This window comes from Plecotus auritus (assembly GCF_963455305.1).
Source record: "Plecotus auritus genome assembly, chromosome: 7".
NCBI lineage: Eukaryota > Metazoa > Chordata > Mammalia > Chiroptera > Vespertilionidae > Plecotus > Plecotus auritus.
Genome location: NC_137774.1, coordinates 121,954,738 through 121,978,640, shown reverse-complemented (window position 1 = coordinate 121,978,640; position 23,903 = coordinate 121,954,738). Strand labels below are relative to the sequence as shown.

Here is a 23,903-nt window from a genome sequence, read left to right as displayed (position 1 = left end):
TTAGGACAAGGGCATCTTTGAGGGGCTATTATTCTGCCTATCACACACCCACTCAGTTAGTATGGTGAGAAAGGACTGAAGTGCCAGGGAACAGTGAGAAGTAGAAATCAGAAGTAAACAGCTCCTAGTGGGATGGATGGTTGTTCCCTGACTGTGCTACCAAAATACTTAAGGATCATGCTTGAGGTCATCTGCACCAGTACTTTGATTCCCCCCCACCCTCTGGAAAACCTAGTCTTAAGGAAGGGTAAAGATGCCAAACTTGGAAAACCTGAGTGTTAGTCCTTACTCTGCCACTTAGTGTCTATATCACCTTTGGCAATTCACTTGAGTTTGGCTGAACCCCGATTCCTCATTTTAAAACTAGATTCAACTAGGAGAGGCAGGGAGAAGATGTGTTGGGATATGCTGAGTGTCAGGGATGCTGGGAGGAAAGCGGATCTCATGGGGTCTCCTGAGTTCCACTGGCCTTCAAAGGGAGTCCTGGATGAGAAACAACTGGGTGCCCCTAACCCCAGACTTCTGCTAAGGAGTCTTGCTCACACCAGCTATCAACCAAATCTCAATCCTACTGGAAACTTCCCCTGATACCCCAGCCAGAGTCATAGTGCTGTGGAACCTTTCCCCAGGGACTCGGTTGGAGCCTTGTTTCATAAAGAACAAGAATGCAAAGTGCACATATGCAGGCAGAACGCCTATCCCCTTCCAGCCTTCTGATGCCTACCTATCTGAGGTATCCTCCAGCTGTAATGCTACTGTGATTCTACTAGTAGATTAAGCAGAGTGTTTCTACCATCTCAAGGTCAGTGGGCTGTCACCTCAATGGGTCTAAGCACCAACAGGTCCCCAAAAGAAGAAATGGCCTCATCCCCACCTTTTGCCAATTTTCTTTCTTCTTCTTCTTCTTCTTCTTCTTCTTCTTCTTCTTCTTCTTCTTCTTCTTCTTCTTTTTGATTAGATTTAATATTTTATTTTTTTATAATTTTTTTAATTTTTATTTTTTACATATGTGTCCTTATTCCCCCATAACCCCCCACCCCCCACTTATGCCCTATGATCCCACTTCTAGGAATATATCCCAAGAAACTAGAAACATGAATCAGAAAGGATATATGCACCCCTATGTTCATAGCAGCACAATTCACCATAGCTAAGATTTGGAAACAGCCTAAATGCCCATCAGCAGATGAGTGGATTAAAAAACTGTGGTATATCTACACAATGGAATACTACGCTGCGGTAAAAAAGGAGTTCCTACCATTTGCAACAACATGGATGGAGATGGAGAGTATTATGTTAAGTGAAATAAGCCAGGCAGAGAAAGATAAATATCACATGATCTCACTCATTTGTGGAATATAATGAACGGCATAGACTGATGAACAAGAACAGATCCAGAGACTGAGAAACGTCGATCAGCACGTCATACCTCAGGGAAGGTAGGAGAGGGTGAGGGTAAGGTGGAGAGATCAACCAAGGGACTTGTGTGCATGCATATGAGCCTAATCAATGGACATTGCCAATTTTCTTATTTGCTCTTCTACCCAGGAGACAACAAAGGGAAAGAACCCATGGGACTGGTTGCTTGCCCATGCTCCCCTCACACAGGAGCAGAATCCTATCTAATAAAGAGGGAATATGCTAATTGACCCTCATGCCGTTGCAAAGATGGTAGCACCCACAGCCAATAAGGAGGGAATATGCTAATTGACTGCCCCGCCCTCAAAGATGGTGGCGCCCATAGCCAATAAGGAGGGAATATGCTAATTGACTGCCCTGCCCTCAAAGATGGTGGCACCCACAGCCATAAGATGGCAGCACTCAGTCCCCTCAGCCCCGCCAGGGCGGCAGGTGTGCAGCAAGGCTGGGCCCGCCCTGCGTGCCTGCCTCCGGAGTCCCCCAGCCCCCTCAGCCCCTCAGTCACCCAGCCACCCAGGGCTGGCCCAAGGCACAGGCAAGTCTTGGATGGCGGCTGCCCAGCCACCCAGGGCCACCCGAGGCTCAGGTAACCAGGGTCAGCTGAGGCTTGCACTGCTGGCAGTGGCAGCAGCAGAGGTGTGATGGGGCGTTGCCTTCCCCTGATTGCTGGGTCACCTCCCACCCATGAGGGCTCCTGGACTGTGAGAGGGGGCAGGCTGGGCGGAGGGACCCCCCCACCTCCATTGCATGAATTTTCATGCACCGGGCCTCTAGTTAGATAATAAACAAGTGGAACATACTATGCTATGACTGTGAAATATAACTGTTTATTCCTCTGGTATGAGATATTTTCTATAATCTTTGAAAGGACATGTTTTATTTGCTTATTGAAGAATAGTTATGTCATGACCTAGCAATGAGCACATACAAGGAACACAGATATTGTCCCATTTTTGTTCTAGAGCATGGGTGGGTCTCAATGGGTGTAGTGGGCAGAATTATGAGATTGCTGCGAAGATTCCACCTCCTAGTGCATATGTCCTGTATAATCCTGGTGCATGAGGAGATTTAGGAATATGATAGGATTGTCTTCCCCGTGATTAGGTTATGATGGCACAGTTCCTTTAATAAAGGGAGATTATCTTTGGCGGGCCTGATCTAATCAGCAAGCCCTTAAAGGGACTAGGCTCTTCCTGAAGAAACAGTTTGGAAGTGTAAGAGGGGTTTGACACGGGAAGATGCTCCATTGATGGCTATAACTATGGAGGGGATCCAGTAAGAATAAACGCCAACAAGAAAACAAGGAATTCGGTCTTTTAACCACAAGGAACTGAATTCTATGGACAAACTGAGTGAGCTTGGAAGTGGGTTATTCTGTAGAGCCTGGAGATGAGAATTCGGCTTCCGTGTGAGACAGAGCAGAGAACTCACGGGAACCATGCCTGGACTTCTGCCCTACTGAACTCACAGCTATTAAGTGTGTATTGTTTTAAGCCTCTAATTAGTTGTACAGCAATAGAAAACTAACAAACTAATAAAATGGTATTCTAGTTAAATGTGCCTTGGGATTTTTTAAAAGACCTTTTTCTTATCTCCTGTTTCCCTGCCTTTCTTTAAAGTGTTGCTCTGTTTTCCCACCATGAAGTTATTTCATTGAATAAGAAAATGCCATATTGTTAGATTAAAATCTTCTCTCATATCATATATGAGAGTTATAATTTTTTCTCCCTCACAGTTGATTTGAGATGCAAAGATGTCTATGCATGCTTTGGGCTGGAGAATCAAACTGGAAAACACGGATTTCAAGAATTAAAGCAAACAATCTGTGCATTTTGAAGTAACTCAGATATGTTTCATTCATGGCGTCCAGCTATCTTGATACACAACAACCCTGACATAACGGTTGAAGGTAAAGGAGAAGTAATGTGAGCATAAGTCCTTGGACATTTTAATATCTTTTACCAATAAACAACAGTAAAATGCCACGCATCTGAATCCATCATTCTACCTTCTGCTTCCTGATATTGCAGCTGGATCCTATTATAAGGATAAGACACACCATGGGGGAACATGCCTAAACTTTTTAGGCTACAAAAACGTAAGTTAATCTTCATTAATTAGATGTCTAGATTATGCAGATTGACCACTGTATTATATACAACATAGTGAAAGTCACTATTAAATGGCTTGTTGATAGCTCCTCCTAGGTAATTTACTAAGCCTTACTTACTGAGATAGTCTGTTAACCACAAAGGCAGGATTTGGTGTCAGGTCAAAAATCAGAACAAACTGCGACTTTGTGGTTTATGGCAGAAAAAAAAATTCTACAACAAAGGGAACTGAGAACACAATATGATGTCTTTCTAACATTTAATTCAGGAAACACTGCATTTCCAGCAAAGCTTAACATAATGCAGGTAAGTGAAAATATCAGCAAGTCAACGATTCATAATTAAGACCCACCAGTTAAAACCCATATTCTCTACCTTTGTGAAAATTATAGAATTGAATTAAGAGAAAAGCCACTGAAATTTAGATTTACATAAATGTCAACAATGGATTCTGGAATAACTCTGAGGATCACAAACCCTCAGCTGAATAATGGTTAGCTGTTTTAGTAAAAAGGAAGAACTCACACACACATACAAATACTTAAAAGGCCATCATGTACAAAAATTCAAGGTCTGGGGATTCAGGTAAATCATGACTGAGCTTTTACCAACTTTAACCAAAGTCTTCCCAGGTGCTAAAGTCAGCACTAGAGAAAGGCTATTATAAAACCACTATGTTAAGTAATTATAGCTTTGTCTGCTTCAGCTTCTTATACCATCTATATAATTATGTTGAGAGAAAACACTCCAAGCTCAAATGAAATAAATGACTTCAGTTTATGCCCACACGGACCTTGTCAAGTAGCCAATGACTTGCCCTTTCATTGTGAGTGACTAATATCAATGTTGGCTCTAAAGAAAGACACTTTTCATAATCGCCCAACAATCTGCTAAGTGAAAACATATGGATAGGCTTAGGCAAAGCCTGCCAGGGGTCTTTGCTGAATGGAAAACAGGTGCTCTCATTCTGTGCCACGTAATACCCCATTTACCCCCAAGTCCAAAGGTTATAGGACTAATAGTTGCCTTGTGGTAATCAGGGAAAGCCAAGACACTGGCCTTGGTGAAACATCTGGGACATATTTTACATACTTGCAACATATGCTTCAGGTTCAATTAAAGTGAGGCTTTGGCACATTTATTAATCTTTTTTACTTTTATCCTATAAGAGGACCCACTGACCTGACCCTACTATTATACCATATGAGAAAACAGAGAAATAATGAGAGCGAGAGGTCAGCACCTGCTCGTATGGCAAAAAATACATTTGTTTTCTCATGAAATTCCATTACGCATGACTCTATACACAAACTTTAAATAGAGGAACCAATGCATTTTTTAAAGTAGGAAATTACCCTTCTCCCACTCAGACACACTGATAGCCAAGACTTACAAAATTTACCACTGCAAGAGCCAGTCAAGAGATGGAAGCTGGTAAACAGAAACTTGAAGGACCCTTTCATATTTCCATTTCTTAAAGTAAAAACTTTGTATTTCAAAATATCCACTCTAAGATTCTTTTCTCTATCATGCAAGCCCCTAAAATATAAGTAATTACATTTGAGATTTTCTTTTTGTTCAGATATGATTTTTATGCTATAAATTGCACTATGAATATAAAGAGAAACCTCCTTATATATCATTCAAATAAAGAACTGGATTTATGAAAATCAGCTCACAGTCCTTTCAGATGGAAAACACACTGTTTGTTGGCATTCTCTACAGAAGAATACAGTTGAATTCACATAGTAATTTAAGCACTCCTTTCATCAACTTTGGAAACTAGATCTAAAAACACGTTAGCAAGGCGCTATCAATTTCAGACCACCAAACACTGGATCACAATGATGCCACTTCAGAGATCTGCTGTTATGTCCACCATGGTGTATTCTATGTGGCATCTATGTTTTGGTAAGCTGGTTAACCAGGTGTGCTATTGGTTTCCCACAGCTAACATCCTCTCTATTAAAAAAATGACCATAAAGATGGGATTAGTGGTATAGAATACCAACAAACTGGCTATAAAATACAGGCTGACTTCAAGCAGGACACTGAAGTACTAGACTTCACTAAGGGTTTCCATTTATTAACATTTCTGGGGAAACGCCCGCTGTCGGAATGGATCTTTATGGTAGCTTTAATAATAAAGCAGCAACAAGCGAGGGAAAATGGCCATAAATGGATGGCAGCTCAGTGTTTATCAGCAGAGAAATGATGATTCAGAGCTGGCATGTTGCGTTAAAATACAGGCTCTCTACAGCTCTACCACTGACCTTAACAATAAATCATATCATTTATTGCCGTAAGTGTATGCTCATGTTACTTAACATTAAAAACAAGCACATAGGTGTTTTTGCAGAAATTTTTTTGTTAGTTTATATTTGATGATGTCACTAATGACTAAATGGTGTACATAAGAAAAATTTTACATAAAAGCTCTATCAATTTAAAAATGTTTGAAATCGCATTAGAAGGGAGAAAGTGTGTGTGTGTGTGTGTGTGTGTGTGTGTGTGTGTGTGTGTGTTTCCATTTTCCTTTAAGCATTAATATTAGGAAAAAAATCATTTGGGAGTTAACTAATCACTGTGAATTTTTTTTTGACATTTTCAATGGCTAACTTCCAGCACACAAAATCTTAAACTAAAATATAACTGTACATCTCTACTGGAACCAAAGGTCAAGGGTATAAATGAAGATACACTGTTTTTCTCCTTTCTTCAAAAAAATTTCACTGCTTTACTATAACAGAATTCAGATAGATTCTGGTGAAGGTCAAAAATCTGGTTTTAGATGCCGAACAGCACAGAAATAATGAATGATAGCTTCTCTCCCTCCTCCCAATCTCACCCTAGGACTTTTTACATTTTAGATCTTGACCTGCCCAAGCACTATAAACCAGCATCGCTATCCTCCTTGCCTCAGAAAGCCGTTCTTCCAACCCCAGCTGCTGCTGCAGTGGTGCAAGGTCATTCTAATTCCTCCCTCCAGTTGTCCTCTCTCCCCAGGGGACAACCAATCCAAGCAGTCCCAGAAACTAGCTGTTATTTACTGTGGTCACCATCCACAAGCCAACCAGCAATTGAAAAATGAGCCTCTCTGACCACACTTCCCTGACCAAGGAGCCACGGGGCCATTTCAAGTCAAGTCTAAGCAGAGGGCAGTAGCACTGGGATTATTTAAATGCCCTCCGCTCACATGTGTTCCTCTGATGAGCAATTTTTCGAAAATTACAGATGACAATATCCATGTTCAGCTCATGCAGCCTGCTATTTTTTCTCTTCTCTTTTTCCCCAAAGTGTAGCCTGATTTGTAATACTCAAGATAGGACAAATTTTTGCCCTTCAAAAACAGTTGTCACTGCCGTTATCTTCACGCGAGCTATCAAGTTCCAGACAAGCTGAATTATTATTATTTTTTTTTTGTTCCTAGCAGAAAAATATTTGACCCAGCTCTGGACAAAAGCGAAGAGGATTTATAGCCCTCTCTCCCTCTTTGCAACATGCGGTGGCATTGTTAGGATGATAAACAGCACTGTCCAATTTTCTGGACTTGAACACTTCAACTCCTTTTTTAACTGTCTGTGAAAACAGTGTCAGGTCTACATTTCCCCATCCCCAGGTACCCAAGTGCTGGGAAAGATAATTACCTTGTCATCTTTGTCATCTTCTTCTTCCTCGTCCTCTAGCATGTCCTCCACTACCTGCAGACAGAAACAGAAGTCGTTTTCATGCTCTTAAAAGAGAGAGTTTTGTTCTGTCATTTTGAACCTTTTGGAAATGAAAACTTTATTAACATTTGAAACAGAAGCACGGAGAGGGAATATTTGATCTAGAGATAAGGATGAGGGAAATGCCATGCCTTTAATTGATTAAAACCAGGGAACTGAATCCCAGTCAGGAGAACCCCATTGTGTGAAATGTTCTGTGACAACTGAAACAATTTGAAATAATGCATAAGGTAAATGAACATAACTTGAGAGATGCTTTAAATCAGGAAATTTCCTTTTTACCTATTCTGCTGTCTATATTAATTAGGCACTTTAAATTTGGAGCTAGATAACTAAGCAGAAAACAGCTCTGCTATTTTTAATTTACTTTTCAGCAAACTCTAAGATAAAGAACTATGTCTGTTCATTGATTCATGCTGGTGATCAATGGTATAAAACTAACAAAATCTTTCATGACTCAAATTTTAATTCTTATGTATAAATGTCAAGTTCTAACTAAGTCTGTATTACTTTTTGATTTTATGATTTACCTTGTATGCTAACTTGAATTCTCTGTGATTTTACAACAAGACTGAACATTATTATTGAAAGAAAATTAGAAATATATTCAATAATCAAATGTGTGTAATATGTATATAATATAGGTGGGTATACATGCATGTCTTTTTAAATGGTTCCTGGTTTACCAACCTCAGCAGAATGGAACAGTCATTTTGGATTTGCCACATCATTTCTGCTTGCCTCAATCAGTATTGTGCAGTCATTAAACAAATGACTGCAGCCATTGTTTTTTTACTTTGAAATATATTTTTATTCATTTCAGAGAGGAAGGGAGAGGGAGAGAGAGAGAAATATCCACACTGAGAGAAAATCATGGATCGGCTGCCTCCTGCATGCCTCCTACTGGGGATCGAGCCCACAACCCGGGCATATGCCCTTTAGTCCACAGGCTGACGCTCTATCCACTGAGCCAAACCGGCCAGAGCGTACAGCCATTATTAATGGAACTTCAACCTGTTTCAGGTGTTGTATTATGGTTTTACACACCTACACACACACACACACACACACAAATATTCCACAGAAACCAACAATTAAAAAAATTGGGGGGTGGGGCATTATTCAAGTAAATGGCAATTTATTATGATTCTATTTATGTCATTTCTCATTCTTGTGACATTTTTATTTTTTGTCTAGTTTGTACCTCTATCTCTGAATAAACTCGATAGAATAGTGATTAACAAATATTTTAACCTTTCTCCCAAAGCTCATTAACTTTAGAAGATAGAGACCACCACTCCTTTCACGTGGCTTTCTGATACAAACAGGAATATGCTTAATTATTGAATGAAAACTTCAATAACTAAGACTGTATTATGCAACGAGTTACATAAACTAATATGTCAGGAATCTCAGTTATTCTAATAATTTTCCTCAGATATTCTAAATTCATTAACTGTTTTAAAAGAATAGCCCAAACACAAGCCTTCAGAACTGATATGACTCAAAGCATCTGGCAACCTGTGAGATTGTTCCTAATTTAATGTCATACTTTAAATATTTTATCACATGGTAGAATTCTGTGGTCTTTCATTTGGACATTCAGCATTCTGAAGAAACCATAGTAGCACAATATCTGTTTCCAATACCTGGTGAGAGTTTACACTTATTTTGCGACATACAAAGCAATTCAGCCTCAGCAAGAAAGAAGGATTCTTGACCTTCTCTCTAAAACTATATTCTGCCACTCCATAAGCACTCATATAAATCCCCTTGTCCAAGGAACACAGTGCTAGGTACTGTGGGAATACAAAATGAGGAACACCTAGATAATTCATCTATACTCATGGCAGCTCTAAAGAGGCTTATAACCCAGTAGAATTTAAATGAAGACTATCAGATATTTTTTCATGTTGACTTTTAACTTACTAAAATTTTTAAGTATTCATATCCCAAGTATACAGACAACAATAATTAGTTGCTATATGCCAGGCTATTCCAAATTGGGCTATTTGTGATGGAAATTTAAATAGGAAAAGCAGTCACAATATTTCAGTATACTGGTATGTGTTGCATCTAAAGAATTCACCTAATAGCTGAACTAGAACTTAAACCAGACTGTGGAACAGTAGAGAGCAACCTCTCAACCCCTACCCAGTTCTAAAAGAAAAGAAAAAGAAAAAAATTCATCTCTCACAAGATTTTTAAAAAATTATTATAATTTTGTATCTCTAATAAAATGATGTTTTAAATTTTAGATTTAGAATAAGTAATCTTTAAGATTGGTCATTTACCTATTTTATTTATTTTTTTCGATGTCAACCTAAGTGGCCATTGATAGACAAAGAGATAAAAAAGTTTATTCCTCAGCCATAAACTAGAATGAAATCTTGCCATTTGCATCAACACAAATGGACCTAGAGAATATTATGCTAAGTGAAATAAGCCAGACAGAGAAAGACAAATACCATATGATTTCACTTATATATGGACTCTAAAAAAATAAACAATCAAAACAGAAACAAACTAATAGATACAGAGATCATTTTGATGTTTGCCAGATGGGAGGAGGGTTGGAGGGTTGGGTGGAAGGGGGAAGGGCTTAAGAAGTACAGATTGATTGTTACAGAATAGTCATGGGGATGTAAAGAACAGCATAGGAAATATAGCCAATAATATTGCAATAACTATGTATGGTGTCATCTGGGTGTCTCATCATTATTTTGTACACCTGAAACTAATATACTATTGCATGTCAACTTTAATAGAAAAATAAAAAAATTATTATAAAAATTGTTTATATTTTAGGTATACAACATGATGATTTTTAGAAATTAATTTGAGAGAGAGAGAGAGAGAGACAGACATCGATTGACTGCCTCCTGTACGTTCCTTGACCAGGGATGGAACCTGCAACCTGAGTATGTACCTGACTAAAAATCTAACCCACCACCTTTTGGTGTATGAGATGACACTTCAACCAACTGACCCACACCAGCCAGGGTCAATATGATGATTTGATATACCTTAGATTAAGTGACTTTTTTTTTGCTAAAATTACCCATTCAAAGTCATCTATCAAAAATGTTAAGAAAAGTAAAATAAATACTATACTTTTACTCCTGTACACAAACTCCAACAATATTTTCAAAAGTTATTAAGAATGTATTATATGCCTCCCCTCTTTAGTACTTACTATTATTCTGCAGGTGCTAGGAAGACGGTGTTAAATTGTGCCTAGCAGATGGCAAGATACATAGTGGGTGTTCAAGAAATTTGATAGAGTGAATAGATGAACGCATCATCTATTCTTCATATCCTTAAACACAATTTAGTAAAGTGCCTATCATTTATCTCACAGAAGAACTAGTTGGCCTGGAAAGACTTATACCTAATAAATGATGCAGATTAATAAAAGCAAATATTCAAAATGCCTTGAAATAGGTGCCTGGAAATACAAACCATGAATATTTAACCTTCATTTTAAGATTTGGAGATCTTCACTATCTTTTTTTAAAAATATGTTTTTATTGATTTCAGAGAGACTAAGGGAGAGGGAGAGAGGGATAGAAACATAAATGATGACAGAGAATCATTGATCTGCTACCTCCTGCATGTCCCCTACTGGGGATCAAGCTTACAACTTGGGCATGTGCCCTGATCAGGAATTGAACCATGACCCTCTGGTTCATGCATTGATTCAACCACTGAGAAGCACCAACTGGGCAATCTCCCAATATCTTCTAGTTGATTTTCAAAAATTCAAAATATTACTGGACCATAAAAAAACCCGAAAGTTTAATTTACACATTTTACAAATCAACTGCAAATCTTATGTTCAAGAATGACTCAAAGAGGTCTGCAGATTCAGGCTCTTCATTTGTGAAACCAAAACTGTTCTTACCCTTCACAAGTGGGTAATTGGCTATGCACAATTGCTCCACAAATGTGCAGCCAGAACAACCCAATGCAACCATTTGCTTTTACATTTGGCAGAAGAGTGTTGTGTTAGCAAGAGGCCCCTGTGTTGTGTTTAGCGCTCTGGTGAGGGCTTTCCCCTCCCCCAGCGCCCTTTTAATGTTACACCATAAATATCTACAAGTGAGGATTTGTAATATAAGTGGCTTTCCTACTGATGCCTCTAAGCTGCTTCAGAATGTATCCCACTATTATATTTTGCTAAGGTAAAGTTTAAGGTGGCTTGGAAAATGGAGATAATAATCGCACCTATTCCACGTGTTGATCAAGGATCCAATGAGATAGCATATTTAAAGTGCTTAGCAAAGTTCCTTTATTGAAGTACTCAAAAATGTTTGCTATTAATAAAAATAAAATAACATTAATAATATTTTAAACATTATTTTCTGAAATTAATTTTTTTCTGGGCAAAATATTCAGTGTTCTTAACCACATACAAAATTCCGGTTCATGTTTCACTAACATTAAGAAACACATAGAAGGGCACAGGTAGAGGCATGGATAAAGATTCCAATTAAAATGATAATGCTTTCACAACTAATTTTCAGGTTTTAATGGTCCAATGAAATAGATGCCTTTGAAGGCAATAGTGCCTCAGAAGCTAGTCTGTGCTTTAAGACATGAGCCCTGGCCAAATGCAATGAATATAGAAACTACAAACTGAGCTTTTAAAAACAAACTGTATATATCACTGAAGTACGTTTAATGACTGCACAAAATTGCAACATGTTCCAGAGAACTCAATAACACCTATTATTTAGAAAGAGAGTGCTAGAGTTTAACACTTAACTAAGGAAAACAAATAAGAGTCCTAGTGTCAAATTCCAGCTTTTTCTCTCCAAATGAAAAAGAAAATGACTACTTAGCTTTGTTTTCAAGTATACAAAGTCCAGTTGCCCAAATATTTGTCAACAATAATTCAATAACAATACATATGTAGTATTTCCTTAAGGAAAATAATGAAGAGTGAGGAAAAAATGAGTATGTTAGAAAACATACATTTCTACAGTTGTTGTTTTTTCCCCTTTTATTCTTAAGGGAAAATAATTTAGATGGGCTCTAGAATTCTCTTTCCAAATTATGCTTTCTGATACCTTGCTTGAAAACAAGTAGTATTAATCAAACAAAGGAAGGGCACCAGGGAAATCAGAAAGATGTAATGCAAGCAGTTAAAAGTGACATGACCTTCTGTAATGTCGCTCGTCACAGACTTATATGCCACACACTGGAGGAAGGTCTTGAAAGAACTGATTCTTGGTACTATTCCTTGAATGTAATACTAATAAAGATGACATTTTAAAAAACACACGTAGACAGCCCCAAATGCAGCATGCCAGCCACATTACAGCCCCAAAGAATAAGCAGATAACATTATTTTTAAAAGCAAATTTCTCCTTTCCTAGTCCATATTTGCTGGACATTTGTCATTACCATATAAAATATAATATGTGGCTGTACATTGAAAAAAGATCTATTTTCAAAATGGAATAAAATTGCATCTGTAGAATCTATGTATTTTATATAGTTGTATGGCAGCTCTTTTTAACATTATGACAATTATAATTCAATATAGCTAAACACTCTATGATTTACAAGGAAATAAAATTTTATCTGGCTGAAAATGTTAATAATAATGTTGGTAACCTGAATAAAAATATGACATGTTTAGGATTATTCCACCAGACAAAGATGTATAAGTGAGGGACCAGACGGATGTAGAGAAGAAAGACCAAGACAGTGAAAGGATGAGGAAAAGTGAATTTGGTAAACTTCAAATTAAAATCATTATGGAACAGTGGAATACTACTTATTGCTTTTTAATATAATTTTAGTTTGCAAGTTTTAAGACTAAAGTTTCAAAGGGGGTTAAAAGTTCCATGAATAATTATTAAAACATGCCATATTATGATTTTTCCCGGGATAAAGCCTTTCACTAATTTATACCCCTATAAACAAAAAGGAACCCAAAGAATCTTGGTTATGTTACCCTTATCTTGAGTACCACAAAGCCCCAAACCCTCAAAAGCTAAAGCCGACACAAACCAGTTTCTTTTGTATGTTTACTTTTCTCCCAGGAAATAATCTTTGAGTTAAGTAGATGTTTTGCTATGTTCAGAATGAACAGTTGCACAATTCAAAAGCTTTACTCAAACAATCTATAAAAAAGCAACATATTAAAGAAATCACTACTGTCCTGATGTGCAACTGTGATGTTAAAAAATTAAAAAGAAAACTGTCGCAAAAGAAAGAAGTTTCATATTTAATTTCATATTCATAGAACATCCAAATGTGCACACACGCTATTTGGATACATTGCAAAGTAAATGCCTATTTCCACCCTAGAGATGTGGAAGATCTGGGGAGAGTAGCATTCTTCAACATGGTCTGGAGTCCATTTATTCCATTCTGTGTGTGCAGAAATCAAACAGAGCATGCATTTGTGTGCCAGTGGATTTATTATATGTGTAAGTATCACAGGGATTGAGAAGATGCATATAATCACTCAGATTATTTCACATATCTTGAAAGTACTGGAGGTCGAGCTGAAGACTGTTGTGTTAATAAGATTATTGTGGGTGAGCCTATGCTGTCATTTTCAGAACAGGACATTCTTCAACATGGTCTGGAGTCCATTTATCAACAACTTCTCATGAGATTTTTGAGGAGGAACTTTTGCAAAATGAATACTGTGTACATATAATTTGCCCCACTTTTGAAAAAAAATAGTTAAGATTTATAAATAGGTCTGGGATATACTGTCTCATCGAGTATATCTCAAAAGCAAATGCATATATGATGTCTGTTTAGTTTGACTCACGCTATTAAGAATTTGACCTTGGAGTATTTCAGCCACAGTTGTCATCAAGATAACTGAGCCACTAGATGTAATAATAATTAGTGTGATAGACTTGCCAGTGAGGTTGAATATATTGCAGTACAAAAGAAGGCAGACTAAAAAGAAAAGCATTATTACTTACTGCTAAAAGACTTCCCGATTTTTACAGAGACACTCAAATACAATTATTTCTTCTTACAGAATGCATTTCCTTGGCTCATTCTGGGAAGTGCCATGTTGTAATTTAGTCTGATTCTTAATAGGAAATGTGGCTTTAATGTGGCTATCAGATGACTTCTGATGCATGCCACTGATTACATACAGCCTGTATTCTGCATCAACAACAGCATTCTTATTTGCAGTATAATATGCTTTGCTGTAAGGTGCAAGGACAGTGAATTTATTTTACTGGCCAAGAGTACATAACCTTTTACTTTTTAAGTGTCAGCCTAATATGCAGAAAAAACCCTTCCATTAAGAAAGGCTAAATATATTATAAATTCTATGATCAGTATAAGCATCTTAAATGAATTTCTTGTATTTCCTTCTCAGTATTCTTAAATGTTCATTCTTATACTTACACAAAGCACTGTGAACTGAATTCTTGTGTTTATTTGAACTATGTCTCCATCTAAAGGCTTCACAATGTATTGTATTTTTGCTTGCAGGGGAAATTCTTATCTTGATTGTTTTTAGGATATTGCATATTAATTCAATTCAGTTGGGGGAAAATAGGTCAACTATTAACCTACAGTATGCTTTTTAAATGATAATGCTTTCTTGAAACTATATTATTTTTCAGGTTAAAAATGTACACAAAATGTACACAAAAGGCCAAATTATTGAATTGCTTAACGTGCTTTGCAAATGAAACAAAAAGATAGCCATTAGACTTATAAGTCATCTGTTTTTATAAAATTTAATATTTTTAAAGCAAATGATTTTTCTGTTAATAATAAACATATTTCAAATAAAAGGAAAATTATGTATTTAAGCCTCTCTATAGAAAATCAAATTTCCATTCCAGAGTCACCAAGTTGTAACAAAGAGGCATAATTTGAAATATTTAAATATTAAAAACAACCTAAGGAATTTTATTTTTTGTGTCTAACGAAGAGTCCGCATTGCCTTTGTAAAACATTTTCTGCAAAGCAGGAGGAGCTGCTCTGACCTCTGTGAGCACCATGTCCTCCAATCCCCAGTCTTCCCAGAAACGCCCTTTGCTCTAACCCCATCCGATATGTCTGGGAGCATTAAAGCCACAATAGGCAAGAAGTTCTTTGTCAGGTAAATATATAGTTTAGCACATGCAATGCAGGGAAATGCTACACTTTTGAAACATTAGGAACCTTTAAAGAATAAGATTGGAAAACAAAAAAAAATCATTTATCTTGGAGATTAACATTAGGAAAATTTATAAGGTTTGATTCACTTTTTACAAAAATTCACAGCGACTGCCTATTTGAAAGAATATACTGGGAGTAGTGAAGGGGGTTAGAGGAATTGGTGGACATTTGAAGAGAAAAATATTCTGATGCTAATTTGATTTTTTTTCTTGTGCCTAGAAATTTTGAGGCCTGAGAATATTGCCAAAAAATGTAACTTTAAAAATGAAGCATGTTTTGAATGTCACAAATCATATAGTCAGAAAACTTCATTTTCCCCCTTATATCCATTTTCTATAAATAATAATGAAAAATAGTTTTTATCCTTTTTTTTGTAAAGAATAATCACTTCACAAAAGACAGCCCTTGTGGGCTTGGACCTACATTTGAACTGGAAGAATGTCTGTGGTGAATGGTGAATTGTAGCATAAAAGCCTGAATGAAAAGAATGTTCATGAAACCTCACACAAAACCTCCATACCCATTTTATCGTGAGCTTCTCACAATACAACACAAGAGCTCTACATTCTAGGAAAAGCGGGTCTGGTCCACTTACCACTTCGGCTTTATGTAGTGTACTGTGTGATTGCTAAATTAGTGCATAATGCATTTATAATATTATAGTACCAACATTTAGTTAAATAACCTTTATGTAAGATTTATGTTGATTTTTTTTATTTCTCATTTAATGGCAAATTATGAAGAGCATGTTTCATAAAGATAATTCTCTATTTAAATTCATCAGCCCATTAAATATTAAAATTATGTTTCTGATGCAATCGAGAACAAATTTGTCCAGCTTCAGTGATTATTTGCACTCATAAAAATTAGGCTTGATTAATAAAATTTAAATGCTTGATTAAGTTGACATTTTCATGTCCTATTCTGATTTATTAAAATTAGTCCCTTTGCCCAGGCCTGGTATGCTAGTGTAGATTTACCTTTCCCCTTCTCTTAGTTGATGTCCAGAGTGAGACTGTTAGGAAGAAGTATTTTGCTTTAAATTTAGTGATGGTTTCAGGGAAATGCCCTGTTTTCACTCACTGGGGGTGGGGAGGCAGCCTTTGAGTTTATGCATTGTGCATGGTGTAGATTTGTATAACAATAACCAAGAAAAATGTTTCTTTCAAATATTTATGGACATGATCTGTGAAATGGCATACGTTTCTAGTATTTCTGTAAAATTCAGTTACCAAGAACCTTTAATCTGTAGAAAATTGCTCAAATATCTGCATCCGCTTTTTCTGTTGATAAATTTACTTTTTTTTGTCCCTGTGGGACTTCCATATACATAGCAGAGGGATTATACACATAGGAAATCATATATATATATATATACATATATATATATATATATATATATATATATATATACACATATACTTACATATATATATTAGTGTTGTATTTCAGGCTTTAGTGTTGTATTTCATATATATATATATATATATATATACACACACACACACATATATATATGTATATATATATGTGTGTGTGTGTATATATATATATATATATATATATATATATATATTAATTTCAGAGAGGAAGGGAGAGGGAGAGAGAGATAGAAACATCAATGATGAGAAAGTCATTGATTGGCTTCCTCCTGCATGCCCCATACTGGGGATCATGCCCACATCCCAGGCATATGCCCTGACCGGGAATCAAACCCTGACCTGCTGGTTCATAGGTCCATGCTCAACCATTGAGTTATGCCGGCTGGACAGGAAATCTTTCTGTGGCAATGCTATTGTCTTTGTCTACAGCCTCAAAACCAAGAATGACTAATGGCCATGGAAATCCATCCTCTCCAATAGTACTTACAAAGGAACAACTCTCCAAGAAAGGTAGTGACTTATATAGTGTTTTAACTCCATACTCACACTGGCTTGTCCTGTTTTATACAGGGTTGTGTGCCTAATTGCCATTTTTTGAGCACTTACTATATGCTTGATACAGTATATTAACTGTCTCTAATCTCTCCAAGTCCTCAACAAGGTAGGCATTATCAACCTTATAATTAGTGAGAAAATTGAGGCTTAGGGGAATGAGTAAATTCATACAGGTAACAGATAGAAGGTCTGGGACTTAATCCCAGGTCTAATTTCAGTTTGAGCTTTTAACCTCTACCAACAGGAAATGTGTAGTGACAACACTCCTTTTAAAGATGTTTCGCTTTGCCCATGTGAGTGTAACTCATTTAGAAAATTTGGTTAGGAATTTTTTTTTTTTAATTTAAACTTGCTAACAAAATATTTGATAATTTAAAAAATAAATGATATGATATGGTAATTATTATTTTTTGGATGATGAAATAAGTTCAGTAACAAATGACAGAAATGCCTTTGAAGGCGAATTGAAGTTGGGTTACCTGTGTGTACTATTCTAGTTCTGTGGTAGAAAGGCTTTAAAGGCTTTAGTGTTGTATTTCATCCAACACTAAAATGATTAATGAGTACAAATCTCTCAGGATTATTGGACTCCTAATAATAGTTCTGATTCATAAACATTTTTCACATGCAGATAAAGACATATCATTTGGCTTCCACTTTTGGTTTGTTGATGGAGGTCTTGCAATTTCCCGTCGCCTTTCCAAACCAGGGGCAATAACTCTACACAAACAGGATAACAGACCATCTGCCAACGGTACCCACCACACCGAGTATGATGCTCAACACTAGTAATGCAAACTAAGAAGGTGCTTCTGCTAGCCCTACATCTTACCTTCCTCACCATAAAGTTGCAAAAAGTTTTGGCTACCTACAAAGAGCAGTCTGCAAAGTCATTCAGAAAGAACAAATAGGACTAGAAATAGATAGGATAACACGTCTATCCTGAGGACTGAGAACAATATTGTGGGTATCCTTTTTTTCTCCTTTTCTAAGTCTCATTCTTTGATTATAGAATTCACAAGATTGTGGGAGCAGATCTTTAGGAAGTATAACAGAAATAATAAAAAAATTGGCTGACATATGGATAAATGCTTGTTTTGGACATTTAGAGAACCATTCTAGAATGGCGAATTCTTTGGATCAATGGGAGGCTTTGAGGGGAGTTTAAGAAGTTGGTTTTCCAATGAGTTCCTGAACTGCAGGGGTCAACTGGGGTTCAAATAAGAGACAATCAGCCATTTATGGGGCAAGATCTTAAGGTTTCCTTCAAAGATGCCAAAGATAATTTATTGGGTAGAAAAGGAGCTGGGTTTCAGGGCAGAAATCCTCTAAAAAAAATGAAAAGCATCTCTTTACCTTGTTATATTTTCTTATGGGTCTTTGGAGAATCTGAGCAAAGTGGAGAGATTCAGGAATGGTGGGGAACAAAAATATAAGATTAACTATAAGCGTCCTCTATGGCAGCTATCACTAACTTTAAATTCTAAGTCTCTTTCCCAAGCCCTAATAGATATAAAGCAAGAAGTTTAAGTTCCTGTGAGGAAAGTCCTTAGTAAATTGACTTTTAAAAATAGAAGTGTTTACCTTTACATCTTTCTCTATGTGAACCGAATTGTCACGTACAGGTAACACTCATCTTCTACCATTCCACCATTTTATCTTTTCCATTTAGAGTTTAACTGCAGTTTGAGGATAGAGTAAAAGAACAGCCAATAAACTGAAGAAGTATTAAAGGCAAACATGGAGTTAGTTACTGGGTGAAAGGGACAGACTGACGTGTGGAATAAGAGCTATGGCTGCAGATAGCTAGACCCCTTTTCTTTATATATGCAGCACACACACACATATCTGGGATGATCTGAATGTCTTTTGGCTGCACACTCTGCATATTATATACAGCCCTCTATCACTGTGCCTATTCTATTCATGTATTCTATTTAGTGGTTTCCCTCACTACAACACAGACTATCATGGGCAAAACCAGGACTAATCATCTTTGAATAACAGCCAGCACAGTGCCTTGTAATGTTCAATAAACTTTTGTTGAATGGAAATAATTAGGCATAAAATTTAGACAATTTTTGATTTGGAAAGAAAGATTGGACTACTTATTCATCACACAACTTTTGAGCTATTAGTATCCTGCTATGTCTGAGACATATTGCTCTGTGCTGGGATTAGATACAGAAATGGAAGATATAATTAGGGTAACTTTGGGCTGGTGGGGAAGACCAGCAGTGATTATTAAAATACAGCAAGGGGGATATGGGAACCCAGGGCGGTGAGTTCCCTTAACCTGTTAGAGAGCGTGTTGGTAGGGTGGGCTGGTGGTAGGGAGGGAAGTCAGGAATGGTTCTCCAGAGAAAATGGTAGAGATAACTGGTAATTACACAAGCACATATGTATAAAATATTAAAATCTTATGGGCGGCAAAGATATTCAAAATGTGGTTTTCCAGTAATTTGAGGGATATTTCATATATATGTTGCTGAATGTAAAAAGTAGGTATGCTACTAGTACACTTAATATAATTCAATTTTTGAAAAAACAAAATATGTATGTCAAGCAAGAAATAGACATTACATTCGTAAGCACATTTTTATTTATTTTTTATTTTTTATTTTTTATTTTATTTTTTAAAATATATTTTATTGATATTTTACAGAGAGGAAGGGAGAGAGGTAGAGAGTCAGAAACATCGATGAGAGAGAAACATCGATCAGCTGCCTCCTGCACACCCCCCACTGGGGATGTGCCCGCAACCAAGGTACATGCCCTTGACCGGAATCGAACCCGGGACCCTTCAGTCCGCAGGCCGACACTCTATCCACTGAGCCAAACCGGTTTTGGCAAGTAAGCACATTTTTAAAGAACAGTGTAAAAGGCACACAGAGTGTGCCACATCTCCTTTTTTCTAAGGCCGAAGGCCCTTCCTCACCCCCTCCTCTATGGAAAGGTCTTAACCCCCATGGCTAATAGAAGCCAACATCTATTAGCCATCACGTTCACAGTGCAGGTTGAGGAGGTGCCCTAGGATAGCTGAGCCCCCACTGGCCACTGAATCTCTGTATTGGCTGGACCTCAATCCCTGTAATGTATGGTTCTAGCAGCAAGGACTCAAGTCCCCCAGCCACTTGTCCAGCATGGTGCCACACACCACGCCAAGGCCGGGCAACTGTTCTGTCTGTCCCCAGGGCCCACATGGCTTCCAGGACTGCTCAGAGCTGGTGCAGTACGTGCACCGCCACTAAGTTTAAGACCCAGGCTGTGCTGTCCTTCCCTGGGCCACCATATGTGTCTCAATCAGTGCCACTCCCCTAATAATCACTGTCTTTCCAGAGGTTACTGCCTTATCCTAGGCCTCAGTTTCCCTATCAATACAAAAAGAGGAGCATCCTTCCTTTTCTGCTTCCCACTGTGTTATGTGGAGCCTCTGTAATGGGTGCTCACCTGGGAACCACTTTGAACTGGGTTCAGGTCCCACTGTGCTGTGTGAGCCTTTGCAACTGACATAACCTATCTGAGTCTTGGTTTCATGCTCTCCAAAGCAGTGAATGGTTGATTTCAGGTGAACGAGATTACAAAAGAGCATGGGCACCCTCTGATTCATTTCTGTAGTTTTCTCTCCCCTCCTGTCTTCTTACTACTCCCACATTTTGCTCATTAAACATTCTGGAATAAAAAACAAAACACTCACACAAACGATTCTGCTGGAATACAGGGGAGATAAAGCTGAAGCTATGGTTTGGCTGGAGCCTGTTCATAAGGAATCTTCTATGTCATGCTTGAAGGTGTTGTGGAAAGATCAAAGTAGCAGATAGAGACAGTCAGATTTTTATTTCAGAACTACCATCTTCCTATAGGTATTGAGGTAAGAATACAGGAGCAAATAAATTGGAGTAAAGTTGCCAGAAAAAATACAGGAGGAATTTCAGATAACAGTGACTATTATTGTAGTATACGTAAACATCTCCCATTGTTTATCTGAGATTCTTACTTAAATGGGCATTTGAATTTTTATTTGCTAAAAATAGGTTTATAGGCAACCTTACATTAAGGACAAACTCAGAAGGCTTCAGGGGCTGGAGTTTGAGGGGATTTTGTAAAGTAGAAGGCCTGGTCATTTACTGAGAGGGAGGATGGTTGCATGGTGGTGGTGAGGAATGGATAAAATGTGGAAAGCCTGTTGGTCCATGTCCAGGGACATGAGGTGATGGTCATCAGTGTGTGGGGAGACCAATCTGTACAGTGAGCAGGTGGCATAGCTAAGCAGTTGGTGAACAGCTTTGAAAGGGGTTGCAGGGGATGAACTTTTCTGCTGACATCTGATTGGCTGTTGGTTTTTACTTCTTTATGCTAGTGATTTTGTTGGAAAACTAAAGGTCTGATTCTTTTCATGTCCTCATTTTTTTTTTCAAGCTGGTGACCTTCTGAAAAAATTGAGAAAATTGCTGTTGAAATAAGCAGGAAAAAGAAGAGAGTGATCATCCATTTTTAGATGTTTTTACAGGCTGTATGACTCAGTGCTGCTTCTGTTAAGAGTGAGTATGTGTTCTCTTCTGGTACTGAGATGCAAACACAGGAGGCTGAGGTCTATGCCACTATGTGTGAATGATAAAGCCCTGATGAAGCACAGAGGGTCTGACTGTACATCAAAAGTGCTTTACATAGGAGTCCTCTCTTCTCAGCTCAGCTTTGGCCAGTCTCTTTGGATTCTGTTAGGAATGTTTCACTTATTCAATAACTCATTTATTCAAGTATTTTACCATGGATACAACACCCATTTATGATTAACACACTCCATAAAATGGGTAGAGAAGGAAAGTACCTCAACATATATTACAAACCTCAGGTAATACACTACTCAGTTATGAAAAACTAAAAACTGTTCCTTTAAGATTAGGAACACAACAAGGATGCCCACTCTCACCATTGTTATTCAAAATAGTAATGGAAGTTCTAGCTAGAGCAAGAAAAAGACATAAAAGGTACTGAAATAGGGAATGAAGAATTAAAACAGTCACAATTTGCAGATGACATAATTCTATATAGAAAACCCTAAAGATTCCACCACACAGAATATTAGAAATAATAAACAAATATAGTAAAGTTGCAGGATATAAAATGAACATACAAAAATACCTGTGTATTCCTATATACTATCAATGAACTATTAGGAAAAAAAATGTGAAAAAAATGCATTTGCAATTGCAACAAAAAGGATAAACTACCAGGAATAAACATAACAAAGAACGTGAAGGACCTATACACTGAAAACTACAAAACATTGTTAAAAGAAACTGAAGAAGACACAAAGAATGGTAAGATATTCCATGTTCATGGAAGAATTAACATAGTTAAAATGGCCATATTACCTGCAGCAATATATAGGATTTAATGCAATTCCCATCAAAATTCCAATGATATTTTTCAAAGAAATAAAACAAAAAATCCTCATATTTGTAGGAGACTACAAAAAACCCTGAATATCCATAGCAGTCCTGAGAAAAAAGAACAAAGCCAGAGGTATCACACTCCCTGAATTCAAAGCTACAATAATGAAAACAGTATGGTGTTGGCAGAAAAACTGGTACACCGACCAATGGAATAGAATTGAAAGTCCAGCAATAAACCCATACATACATGGGCAACTAATTTTCAACAAAGGAACCAAAATTATACAACAGAGAAAGAAAATCCTTTTTAATAAATGGTGTTGGAAAAATTGGAAAGCCATATGCAAAAAAATGAAACTACACTGCTATCTAACTCTGTATACAAAAATGAACTCAAAATAGATTAAGGACTTGAATATAAGACCTGAAAACAATAAATACATAGAAGAAAACAAAGGCATTAAATTTATGGACCTTGTTCTCAGAGCGATTTTTGTGAACATGATCCCAAATGCAAGGGAATTAAAACAAAAAATAAGTGACTATGACTGCAACAAACTGTACTTCTGCACAGCAAAAGAAACCATCAACAAAATAAAAAGGCGATCAACCTAATTAGAGAAGATATTTATAAACAATCCTATCTAATAAAGAGGGAATATGCTAATGGACCATCACTCCTTCACAAAGATAGCTGCACCCACAGCTGAGGCCAAGTTCCCATAAGGAGCCTTAACGAGCAATCAGCAGGGACCTGAGGCTACACCCTCTCCTGCCCCTGTGGGGCTTGACAGGAGACCTCAGGCCACGCCCCCTGCCCTGGCATCAGGCTGGGGGACCTCAGGCCATGCCCCCTGACCCAGTGCCAGGCCAGGGGACCTGAGGCTGCGGCCCCCTGCCTGGCTGGGCTTGACAGGGGACCTTAGGCCGTGCCCCCCACCCCACAGGGCTTGACAGGGGACCTCAAGGTGCACCCCCAGTGCTGGGTCGGGGGAACTCAGGCTGCGCCCCCGACCAGGTGGGGCTTGATAGGAGACTTCAGGCCGCGCCCCCCGCCCCAGCACTGGGCCATGGGACCTGAGGCTGCGCCCCCCTGCCTGGCTGGGCTTGGTAGGGGACCTCAGGCCATGCCCCCCACCCAGCAGGGCTTGA

General features: G+C 37.7%; 1 protein-coding gene across 13 annotated transcripts in view; it reads right to left on the bottom strand.

The window, feature by feature from the left end:
• MCTP1 (multiple C2 and transmembrane domain containing 1) overlaps positions 1-23,903 on the bottom strand; it is a gene marked incomplete at its 3' end in the record, with an annotated part of 469,528 nt that overhangs the window by 68,113 nt on the left and 377,512 nt on the right. For all 13 annotated transcript variants that reach the window (XM_080678379.1, XM_080678386.1, XM_080678388.1 and 10 more), the window contains one exon: positions 7,178-7,231. In XM_080678379.1, the coding sequence (XP_080534505.1) occupies positions 7,178-7,231 (54 nt within the window). The remainder of the gene's footprint in view (positions 1-7,177; positions 7,232-23,903) is intronic.